The sequence below is a fragment of the Ranitomeya imitator genome, chromosome 6, assembly GCF_032444005.1.
Source record: "Ranitomeya imitator isolate aRanImi1 chromosome 6, aRanImi1.pri, whole genome shotgun sequence".
Taxonomy (NCBI): Eukaryota; Metazoa; Chordata; class Amphibia; order Anura; family Dendrobatidae; genus Ranitomeya; species Ranitomeya imitator.
The window spans coordinates 495,851,103-495,863,251 of NC_091287.1; the positions used below are offsets into that span (position 1 = coordinate 495,851,103).

Sequence of the window (12,149 nt, forward strand, 5' to 3'; positions counted from 1 at the left end):
CTCGCTAAATTAAAGAGTGTTTATTTTTCATGTATAGAATGTTCCCGTAATGTATGTTTTTTTTTTTCTTTTTTTTAGCTCCAAAAAAGATTGGTGAAAGCCAATTTGAAAGCTTGCAAATCTATTATTATTATTATTATTAATAATTTATTTTTTTAGTTTTGAGAAAACCTGATAATGGATAAAACTGAGACAATAATGGAGGCAATAGAATTGTTTTTTTATTATTATTATTATTATTATTATTATAAATACAGGAAAAGAAGCCTCTAAATGAGGACTAAAGTTCAGCTCATGTGTAACTGCAGCCAGGCACCAATTCGTCAAAATGTTTTTGGCAGAATTCTGCCATAAAACTGCTTAAAATGTCAGAGATATTTTGTGCACCTTGTAGCACAAAGACTTTATGACTTTTTTTTTATTCTAATCCCTCCAATGTTTTCAGCTTAGTTAGGAAGCCCCATGGCCGAGCACGGCCACATTATAATTTGCGCCACAAAAATGACTTAAATTGTAACAGAAATGTTCTGCGCGGCAGCTGAGAGGTGCACTGAATGCTAATAGAGGCACACGCTTTTTAACAAATTTGTAGCATCTTGCTCCAGCGCGCCCTTCCCAAAGACTGGTGAGCAAAATGGCAGTCTTGGGGTATGTACACACATGGCATTTTTGCTGCATATTTTACCTTGCATATCTGGTGCATGAAATTCTCCGTGTTTTCCAGTATGACCATAATCAATGAGAGTTCTGAAATTTTGTGCCCTTGCTGTGTTTTTTTTTTTCTGCAAGTAAAATATGCTAGGTTTTGTGTATATTTCTTTTACCTTTTCTGCAGACTCGAGAATTAGTGACACGTCTTCCAAGGATGATAACCGGCAGCCTGGAACCCATAAGAGAGAATCTTAAGGTAGCGGAGGAAACTTTCCATTCTCTTCTCACTTCTCGTTTCATTACTGCAGCAGATCAGTTTCTGGGAGGCAGATGAGGACAAACATCTTATCTGTAGCAAAATATTAATATAATAATAACTATAAGTTAATGGTAGTTGGGGACATCATTTTGGCATGGTTGGAATAGTAGGACTTAAAGGGGTTATCCAGAATCATATCATTTTTTTACTACAGGCCTAAGAACTAACAGACCGGTGGCTGCTAACTACCTACCTGTTGTGACTGATACCGATCTCTGCCGGCGAATTCAGTGGCTTCTGACATCACATCGACATAGCGGCTTCTCTGCTTTTTTGATGGGATATCACGGCTGACATTGTGCTGATTGACAGCTGGCTCCCCACTGCCTAACTGCAGGGAGGCGGCGGTCAATCAACTTGACGTCAGAGCGGCTCAGAAGACAATCTGCTCTATTGACATGGAGCAGCTGAATCGCCTACAGGAGTGGTTGGTGACAGCTCTGAGCCAGCATCAGGTACAACAAGCAGGTAGATGCCTATGTTAGCTTTTAGACCTATAGTAAAAAAAATATATATATATGTATAATAAACAAAAAAATCCTGGACAACTCCTTTAAGCATTTGCCCAGTCCCCAGTTCTGTAGAGATCACTTCTTCGCAGTGGTCTCTTTATCCTCACAGGCAGACTTACAATAATCGGCGTTATAAAGCTAAAAGCATATGGCACATTTTGTCAAGAAGTTTTCACCACCTTTTTCCTCCTCTTCCTGCACATGTTAATGAGCATGCCTAAAACACTCTCTCATAGTCAATGAATCATTTCATGGCTTAGGCTTCTTATGTCTTTGTGTCTGTGTTTAAAGACGACCGTTCACCAAATTTTTCATGTTGAAATGGGGACACAAAGTAATAGTGGTCGCAGAGCAGAATAAATCTGTATTTTATTTCACCTCTACGTTGCGGAGATATGAGCAATCAAAAGTATTTGTCACCTAATGAGTTAATTTTCATTAAGTCCAAGTGGGTGTTATCAGATAGTTTTCACTGGGGGGCGTGTACTTCTTCTCCCTGTGTGATGTTGACCAATCATAAGCAGGTAACAACATTCCAAGGAAAGTAGACCGCACCCTCCAAGCTGATTGTACACGCGTGGCAATAATCTGACTGTCAGGATAAGCTAATCTAATTAATATGACATCTTAAATATCTAAACAATCCCAGCCTGGCATCAGATCGTTGCCCCCCAATTATTGGATTTTAGATCTTAAAAGCGACAGCCACAATTAATTTAAATAAATAATACAAATTGTGATGCTTTTCCTTTAAAACCATCCACATAGAGCGCCGTTACATTTCTGTATGTAGATATTTAATTTGGTTTAGGCTGCATTCACACAGCCGTCTGCTATCCTTTTAGGTTTTTTTTCTCAGACCGCACAGTAATCCAAGGGGTTTCATTGAGGCATGCAGACATTAGTTTTAAATATGAAATATGAGTCCATGTCTATGGACTATGGTCAGTGAGACTCGGAACCCATCTTATTCTCGTCCAATCTGCCCGTCAGACATGGCCATTAGTCTATGAGGATTCATCTAAGGCCACGTTCAGTATTTTACATCGGTATTTGTAAGCCTTAACTTTATTAAATGATTTCTTTCTATCCGTTTTTCTAGGTATTTGAAATAGAATTTGGATTTCGTAAAAATGAAATACAACAAATTGCTCTAAAAGTCCCTAAGATGTTAGCTGGTAACAAGAGGAAACTTACCGAAACCTTTGATTACGTGCACAATACAATGGGGATTCCTCACCACATGATCACCCATTTCCCACAGGTAAAGATCTCCTATTCACATCACGTGAGATTGTAAGAATGTGTATCGGGGTGTAGTCACAGGCGGCGGATTTGTTGTCAAATTTTGTGAAACCGAACATCAGTTCCATACATGAGAATGGTAAGAAGCGGTGCTTGTTAACGTGGCTGCTTCGTTACCGTCACATCTACAACCACTGCAGTCACCGGACTATGCCGTGTGCCTCGCCAGGACCCCGCGGGCTGTAACATAGGTTGGGCAATATGGCTGCTTTTTGGTCAAGTGAGTTCAGTCAGATATTTTCAGGGCTCTTAACCTCTTTCTGACCTCGGACGGGATAGTACGTCCGAGGTCAGATACCGCGCTTTGATGCAGGGCTCCGCGGTGAGCCTGCATCAAAGCCGGGACATGTCTGCTGTTTTGAACAGCTGACATGTGCCCGCAATAGCGGCGAGTGTAATCGCGATTCACCCGCCGCTATTAACTAGTTAAATGCCGCTGTCAAACACTGACAGCGGCACTTAATCGGCGCTTCCGGCCAGGCGGGCGGAAATGAGCGCATCGCCGCCCCCCGTCACATGATCGGGGGTCAGCGATGCGTCAGAATGGTAACCATAGAGGTCCTTGAGACCTCTATGGTTATTGATGCCGGCCTGCTGTGAGCGCCACCCTGTGGTCGGTGCTCACAGCACACCTGCATTTCTGCTGCATAGCAGCGATCTGATGATCGCTGCTATGTAGCAGAGCCGATCGTGCTATGCCAGCTTCTAGCCTCCCATGGAGGCTATTGAAGCATGGCAAAAGTTTTTTAAAAAAAGTTTTAAAAAATGTGAAAAAAAAAAAATATATATATAAACGTTTAAATCACCCCCCTTTCGCCCCATTCAAAATAAATCAATAAAAAAAAATCAAACCTACACATATTTGGTATCGCCGCGATCAGAATCACCCAGTCTATCAATAAGAAAAAAAGGATTAACCTGATCGCTAAATGGCGTAGCGAGAAAAAAATTCGAAACGCCAGAATTACATTTTTTGGTTGCCGCGACATTGCATTAAAATGCAATAACGGGCGATCAAAAGAACATATCTGCACCAAAATGCTATCATTAAAAACGCCAGCTCAGCACGCAAAGTAAGACCTTACCTGACCCGAGATCATGAAAAATGGAGACGCTACGGGTATCGGAAAATGGCGCAATTTTTTTTAGCAAAGTTTGGAATTTTTTTTCACCACTAAGATAAAAGAGAACCTCGACATCTTTGATGTCTATGAACTCGTAATGACCTGGAGAATCATAATGGCAGGTCAGTTTTAGCATTTAGTGAACCTAGTAAAAAGCCAATCAAAATACAAGTGTGTGATTGCACCTTTTTTTTGCAATTTAACCGCACTTGGAATTTTTTTCCCTTTTTCTAGTACACGACATGCTAAAACCAATGATGTCGTTCAAAAGTACAACTTGTTTCGCAAAAAATAAGCCGTCACATGGCCGTATTGACGGAAAAATAAAAAGTGTTATGGCTCTGGGAAGAAGGGGAGCAAAAAACGAACACGGAAAAACGGAAAATCCCAAGGTCATGAAGGGGTTAAAAATAAGGCTTTTCTTTTTTTTCTGATATATAAAGTGCCTAAGAACTAACAGGTAGGTGATTGCTAACTGCCTGCCTATCGTGCCCGACACCGATCTCTGCCGACTCAGTAACGTCACAGGCCGCTCCTGCCAGTGATTCAGCAACTTCAGCTTGTCTTCTGCTCTGTTAATAGTGTGACCGCCGACGTCATGCTGATTGACAGCCAGCTTACTGATGCCTAACTGCGGGGAGCCAGTTGTCAATCAGCATGACGCCGGCGGTCACATCCTGTTGACAGAGCAACCTGGAAGAAGAGGAGCTGCTCTGTTGACCTGGAGCAGCTGAATCACCTGCAGGAATCGGTGACCGCTCTGAGCCAACGCCGTATAGAACAGGCCGGTATCTGGGCCCGTTTTTTGGACAACCCTTTTAAAGGGAACCTGTCACCCCGTTTTTTGAGATTGAGCTATAAATACTGTTAAATAGGGCCTGCACTGTGTGTTCCTATAGTGTATGTAGTGTACCCCGATTCCCCATGTATGCTGAGAAATAACTTACCAAAGTCGCCGTTTTCGCCTGTCAATCAGGCTGGTCAGGTCGGGAGGGCGTGGTGACATCGCTGGTTCTTCCTCAGCTTTACGTTGGTGGCGTAGTGGCGTAGTGGTGAAGACACAGCGCGCGATCTGCGCTGTCATCCCTTTCGTTGGTGGGGGCGGCCATCTTCCTGGGGCCGCGCGTGCGCAGATCGAGTGCTCTGCTGCACGGGGCTTCAGGAAAATGGCCGCGGGACGCCGCGCGTGCGCATTAGAGATCGCGGCGGCCATTTTCCCAAAGCCGAGATGCAAACTCGGCTTTGGGAAAATGGCCGCCGCGATCTCTAATGCGCACGCGCGGCGTCCCGCGGCCATTTTCCTGAAGCCCCGTGCAGCAGAGCAGTCGATCTGCGCATGCGCGGCCCCAGGAAGATGGCCGCCCCCACCAACGAAAGGGATGACAGCGCAGATCGCGCGCTGTGTCTTCACCACTACGCCACTACGCCACCAACGTAAAGCTGAGGAAGAACCAGCGATGTCACCACGCCCTCCCGACCTGACCAGCCTGATTGACAGGCGAAAACGGCGACTTTGGTAAGTTATTTCTCAGCATACATGGGGAATCGGGGTACACTACATACACTATAGGAACACACAGCGCAGGCCCTATTTAACAGTATTTATAGCTCAATCTCAAAAAACGGGGTGACAGGTTCCCTTTAAGCCTTATACGTGTATTTTGGGTGGAGGTGAATGACTGAAATTGTAATAAATTAAGTGTGTTATTTAGACCAAATCTGCTGATTTAAATGGGAGCAAATATGTGGTCATCTCTACTTTTGGCTGAGTAGAACTTCGGAATTGTATAGATTCGATATAATGAACTCATTCATTAATACTGGTGTTCTCTACGCCAGTCTTAGTGAGTGGGTGTGCAGGAGTAAAACGCGCCAAATTCATTAAGAGGCACAGCTTATTGGAGCGCACCTCCCGAGAAATTTTACTCCAGTCATGGCACTGGAGTACATGCCCTGGTGTAAGTTGTATCTCCAAAGTGGCTTAACTTTTAAAGAATTTGTGTGCAGAGAATCGCCTCGCCCTGGCCACACTCTGTTTATTTTTGTGGATCTGGCCAGGATTGGCATGAAAACGGAAAGTCATAACTTCTAGTTGTGTAAAAAAAAACAAACAAAAAAAAAAAAAAAAAAACGTTTCAATGTGTTTTACACTAGAATTGTGATAAATTGGGGCTGTAGACTTCTATGGGTTTATTCAATCCTTATACCTCAGTTTTGAGTCAGAGGTAAACGAGACTATAGGGAATGAGGCAGGACATGCTAGGAAATCGGAGCAGCACGAGAGAAGTTCAGAGAACCATTGATCAGTAATGGGTACTCTGAAATACCCAAATATTTAGAATTGAGAGTCCTCAGTGGTTGATACCATCTTTTCAGTTAGCCATTAAAAGGTATCAACCACTGAGGACTCTCAATTCTAAATATTGTTCTATCTACTGGCTAACACGGTACCAAGATATATATTTCCTGTATTTGAAATCCCCGACACTCAGCTCGTTGTTATGAAGGTCTTTGCCAATACTGAAAAATAGTAGAATAAACAAAGAGCTAGCACTCGACTATAGCTGGGGTGTGGACGGTGCAAGTGAACGGAGTCAGATGACCCCCAATACTTGAAGAAGAACGAATCACTGCACACGTCAGAATAAGTCAATTTTTGCTGAAGTGAAGATTTTTTATTCAATGGTGCAAAACAAAAGTTCAAGGACGTAACAAGGCAACAGTTCTACTTCTAACGTTTCGGCCACACAGTGGCCTTGGTCACAGAGTAGTGCCTTAGTGGTAGTCCAAATGATATCATATAGTCAAATGGTATTCAAAGACGGGTACGGCCCTGTGATACCCCAAATGGATGTCAGCGGGCAGTTAATGCTAGGTGATATATACAATAGTCCAATATGGGCTTTAGCGAATGTCCTAATGCAACACAAGTTCCATGTAGAGAGCAGGAGCAAGCAGCATAAGTGTGCCTGTGTGGAACAGCCGTCCAATTCTAGGGTCCTTGTTATAGCAAGGGTAGTAGGAAAAAAGTAGATGAAGTTGTGTCCAGGCTTAGGCCCAATGGTACGTGTTAGTGCGGCGAGTGTTCACCTAAGCAGCATATCCATTGGTGGTGCAGGGGTCACAGCGTCCGTTTGGGCAATCCGGGAGGCAACGCCGACACGCAACAGTGTCCTGGCAGAGGAGGCCTCCTGTTGCGTGTCGGCGTTGCCTCCCGGATTGCCCAAACGGACGCTGTGACCCCTGCACCACCAATGGATATGCTGCTTAGGTGAACCCTCGCCGCACTAACACGTACCATTGGGCCTAAGCCTGGACACAACTTCATCTACTTTTTTCCTACTACCCTTGCTATAACAAGGACCCTAGAATTGGACGGCTGTTCCACACAGGCACACTTATGCTGCTTGCTCCTGCTCTCTACATGGAACTTGTGTTGCATTAGGACATTCGCTAAAGCCCATATTGGACTATTGTATATATCACCTAGCATTAACTGCCCGCTGACATCCATTTGGGGTATCACAGGGCCGTACCCGTCTTTGAATACCATTTGACTATATGATATCATTTGGACTACCACTAAGGCACTACTCTGTGACCAAGGCCACTGTGTGGCCGAAACGTTAGAAGTAGAACTGTTGCCTTGTTACGTCCTTGAACTTTTGTTTTGCACCATTGAATAAAAAATCTTCACTTCAGCAAATACTGAAAAATAATCTGTTTAGCTACAGAACATGGGAACATTTGATCCTCACTAGTCTCCACTTGCTCCATCCTTGTACAACAAGCATTACCGATGTCATTTTTGCTTTACAGGTGTTTAATACCAGACTTTTGAAACTGAAGGAAAGACATGAATTTCTGACATTTCTTGGAAGAGGAATCTATGACCCTAAAGAACCCAACTACGTCTCCCTAGATAAATTGGTGTCCATGCCTGACCAAACCTTCTGTGAAGAAATTGCCAAGGCTTCCACACGGGACTTTGAACAATTCCAAAAGCAATTGTGAAGAAACAACAGAAATCGCTATTATTCTGTTTATATCGCCTTTATATGTTTTGTATCAGACTACATGATTATTTATTTAGTAAGAACTAATCTAAAATAAATTAATAAGTGATCATTTTATAAATAATATTTGAGGAGAGTACACAAGATTTTGTAAAAAAAATAAAATAAAGCACACACAGTACAGTACACACTGTAACCGGCTAGTGCCTGTTTACCCATGGGCTAGTGCACACTGTGTTTACCCATGGGCTAGTGTACGCTGTGTTTACCCATGGGCTAGTGTACGCTGTGTTTACCCATGGGCTAGGGCACGCTTTGTGTACCCATAGGCTAGCGCACGCTTTGTTTACCCATGGGCTAGTGCACGCTTTGTGTACCCATGGGCTAGGGCATGCTTTGTGTACCCATGGGCTACCACACACTGTGTTTACCCATGGGCTAGCGCATGCTTTGTGTACCCATAGGCTAGTGCACACTGTGTTTACCCATGGGCTAGCGCACGCTTTGTGTACCCATAGGCTAGCGCACGCTTTGTTTACCCATGGGCTAGTGCACGCTTTGTGTACCCATGGGCTAGGGCATGCTTTGTGTACCCATGGGCTACCACACACTGTGTTTACCCATGGGCTAGCGCATGCTTTGTGTACCCATAGGCTAGTGCACACTGTGTTTACCCATGGGCTAGCGCACGCTTTGTGTACCCATAGGCTAGCGCACACTGTGTTTACCCATGGGCTAGCGCATGCTTTGTGTACCCATGGGCTAGGGCATGCTTTGTGTACCCATGGGCTAGTGCACACTGTGTTTACCCATGGGCTAGCGCACGCTTTGTGTACCCATAGGCTAGCGCACACTGTGTTTACCCATGGGCTAGCGCATGCTTTGTGTACCCATAGGCTAGTGCACACTGTGTTTACCCATGGGCTAGCGCATACTGTGTTTACCCATGGGCTAGCGCATGCTTTGTGTACCCATGGGCTAGTGCACATTGTGTTTACCCATGGGCTAGCGCATGCTTTGTGTACCCATAGGCTAGCGCACACTGTGTTTACCCATGGGCTAGCGCATGCTTTGTGTACCCATGGGCTAGCGCACGCTTTGTTTACCCATGGGCTAGCGCACGCTTTGTTTACCCATGGGCTAGCACACGCTTTGTGTACCCATAGGCTAGCGCACACTGTGTTTACCCATGGGCTAGCGCACGCTTTGTGTACCCGTAGGCTAGTGCACACTGTGTTTACCCATGGGCTAGCGCACGCTTTGTGTACCCATAGGCTAGCGCACACTGTGTTTACCCATAGGCTAGTGCACACTGTGTTTACCCATGGGCTAGCGCATACTGTGTTTACCCATGGGCTAGCGCATGCTTTGTGTACCCATGGGCTAGTGCACATTGTGTTTACCCATGGGCTAGCGCATGCTTTGTGTACCCATAGGCTAGCGCACACTGTGTTTACCCATGGGCTAGCGCATGCTTTGTGTACCCATGGGCTAGCGCACGCTTTGTTTACCCATGGGCTAGCGCACGCTTTGTTTACCCATGGGCTAGCACACGCTTTGTGTACCCATAGGCTAGCGCACACTGTGTTTACCCATGGGCTAGCGCATGCTTTGTGTACCCATAGGCTAGCGCACACTGTGTTTACCCATGGGCTAGTGCACGCTTTGTTTACCCATGGGCTAGTGCACGCGTTGTTTACCCATAGGCTAGCGCACACTGTGTTTACCCATGGGCTAGCGCAAGCTGTGTTTGCCCATGGGTTAGGGCACACTGTGTTTACCCATGGGCTAGCGCACGCTTTGTTTACCCATAGGCTAGCGCACACTGTGTTTACCCATGGGCTAGCGCATGCTTTGTGTACCCATAGGCTAGTGCACACTGTGTTTACCCATGGGCTAGTGCACGCGTTGTTTACCCATAGGCTAGCGCACACTGTGTTTACCCATGGGCTAGCGCAAGCTGTGTTTGCCCATGGGTTAGGGCACACTGTGTTTACCCGTGGGCTAGCGCACGCTTTGTGTACCCATAGGCTAGCGCACACTGTGTTTACCCATGGGCTAGCGCATACTGTGTTTACCCATGGGCTAGCGCATGCTTTGTGTACCCATGGGCTAGTGCACATTGTGTTTACCCATGGGCTAGCGCATGCTTTGTGTACCCATAGGCTAGCGCACACTGTGTTTACCCATGGGCTAGCGCATGCTTTGTGTACCCATGGGCTAGCGCACGCTTTGTTTACCCATGGGCTAGCACACGCTTTGTGTACCCATAGGCTAGCGCACACTGTGTTTACCCATGGGCTAGCGCACGCTTTGTGTACCCGTAGGCTAGTGCACACTGTGTTTAGCCATGGGCTAGCGCATGCTTTGTGTACCCATAGGCTAGCGCACACTGTGTTTACCCATGGGCTAGTGCACGCTTTGTTTACCCATGGGCTAGCGCACGCTTTGTTTACCCATGGGCTAGCGCACGCTTTGTTTACCCGTGGGCTAGCACACGCTTTGTGTACCCATAGGCTAGCGCACACTGTGTTTACCCATGGGCTAGCGCATGCTTTGTGTACCCATAGGCTAGCGCACACTGTGTTTACCCATGGGCTAGTGCACGCTTTGTTTACCCATGGGCTAGTGCACGCGTTGTTTACCCATAGGCTAGCGCACACTGTGTTTACCCATGGGCTAGCGCAAGCTGTGTTTGCCCATGGGTTAGGGCACACTGTGTTTACCCATGGGCTAGCGCACGCTTTGTGTACCCATAGGCTAGCGCACACTGTGTTTACCCATGGGCTAGCGCATACTGTGTTTACCCATGGGCTAGCGCATGCTTTGTGTACCCATGGGCTAGTGCACATTGTGTTTAGCCATGGGCTAGCGCATGCTTTGTGTACCCATAGGCTACCGCACACTGTGTTTACCCATGGGCTAGCGCATGCTTTGTGTACCCATGGGCTAGCGCACGCTTTGTTTACCCATGGGCTAGCGCACGCTTTGTTTACCCATGGGCTAGCACACGCTTTGTGTACCCATAGGCTAGCGCACACTGTGTTTACCCATGGGCTAGCGCACGCTTTGTGTACCCGTAGGCTAGTGCACACTGTGTTTACCCATGGGCTAGCGCATGCTTTGTGTACCCATAGGCTAGCGCACACTGTGTTTACCCATGGGCTAGTGCACGCTTTGTTTACCCATGGGCTAGTGCACGCATTGTTTACCCATAGGCTAGCGCACACTGTGTTTACCCATGGGCTAGCGCAAGCTGTGTTTGCCCATGGGTTAGGGCACACTGTGTTTACCCATGGGCTAGCGCACGCTTTGTTTACCCTTGGGCTAGCGCACACTGTTTACCCATGGGCTAGCGCAAGCTGTGTTTGCCCATGGGCTAGGACACGCTTTGTTTACCCATGGGCTAGCGCACGCTGTGTTTACCTATGGGCTAGTGCACGCTTTGTGTACCCACGGGCTAGCGCACGCTTTGTTTACCCATGGGCTAGCGCACACTGTGTTTACGTATGGGCTAGCACAAGCTGTGTTTACCCATGGGCTAGGGCACGCTTTGTGTGCCCATGGGCTTGCGCACGCTTTGTTTACCCATGGGCTAGCGCACTCTGTGTTTACCCATGGGCTAGCACAAGCTGTGTTTACCCATGGGCTAGGGCACGCTTTGTGTGCCCATGGGCTAGGGCACGCTTTGTGTGCCCATGGGCTTGCGCACGCTTTGTTTACCCATGGGCTAGCGCACGATTTGTGTTCCTAGCACATAGGCTAATGTTGGGCTTGTATGCTGTCCGTTTTCCACATGGACAATAAATGGACAAAGAAATTAAATTCATGTGAACATTCGTGAGAATGAGAGCCATGGATTGTGGCCAAACTCTGTGCATTTTCTTTTTCTTTAGGCGTCATACAATCTGCTGGATTACATATAGCCTGGAGCCATAGGGTGATGTTCACACACTGAGGATTCCATTCACAATGCTGACTAATGTTCCGCCATCAGTACTAGTGAATGTGATTATTTTATTCTCCATTCTTACACTCAGGAAAAATGTGCATGAAATATTGCACACTTTTGGAATCCAGATATTAGCTACCGCCATTTCTTTATCGCCTCTCATTGGGGGACACAGGAACCATGGGTGTATGCTGCTGCCACTAGGAGGCTAACACTATGCCAATAAAAAAGTTAGCTCTTCCTCTGCAGTGTACACCACACCGACTGGCA

At 46.4% G+C, this 12,149-nt stretch overlaps 1 protein-coding gene across 4 annotated transcripts in view; it reads left to right on the forward strand.

Annotated features, from left to right (window-relative positions):
- MTERF3 (mitochondrial transcription termination factor 3) overlaps window positions 1-11,752 on the forward strand; it is a 39,624-nt gene extending 27,872 nt beyond the window's left edge. For 3 of the 4 annotated variants that reach the window (XM_069731678.1, XM_069731677.1, XM_069731676.1), the window contains 3 exons: window positions 836-907; window positions 2,585-2,746; window positions 7,731-8,123. In XM_069731678.1, coding sequence (XP_069587779.1) covers window positions 836-907; window positions 2,585-2,746; window positions 7,731-7,925 — 429 coding nt within the window. In that variant the 3' untranslated portion in view covers window positions 7,926-8,123. Of the gene's footprint in view, window positions 1-835; window positions 908-2,584; window positions 2,747-7,730 lie in introns of all 4 variants that reach the window. The other variant, XM_069731674.1, reaches the window with a different exon arrangement.
- Window positions 11,753-12,149: the final 397 nt, after the last annotated feature.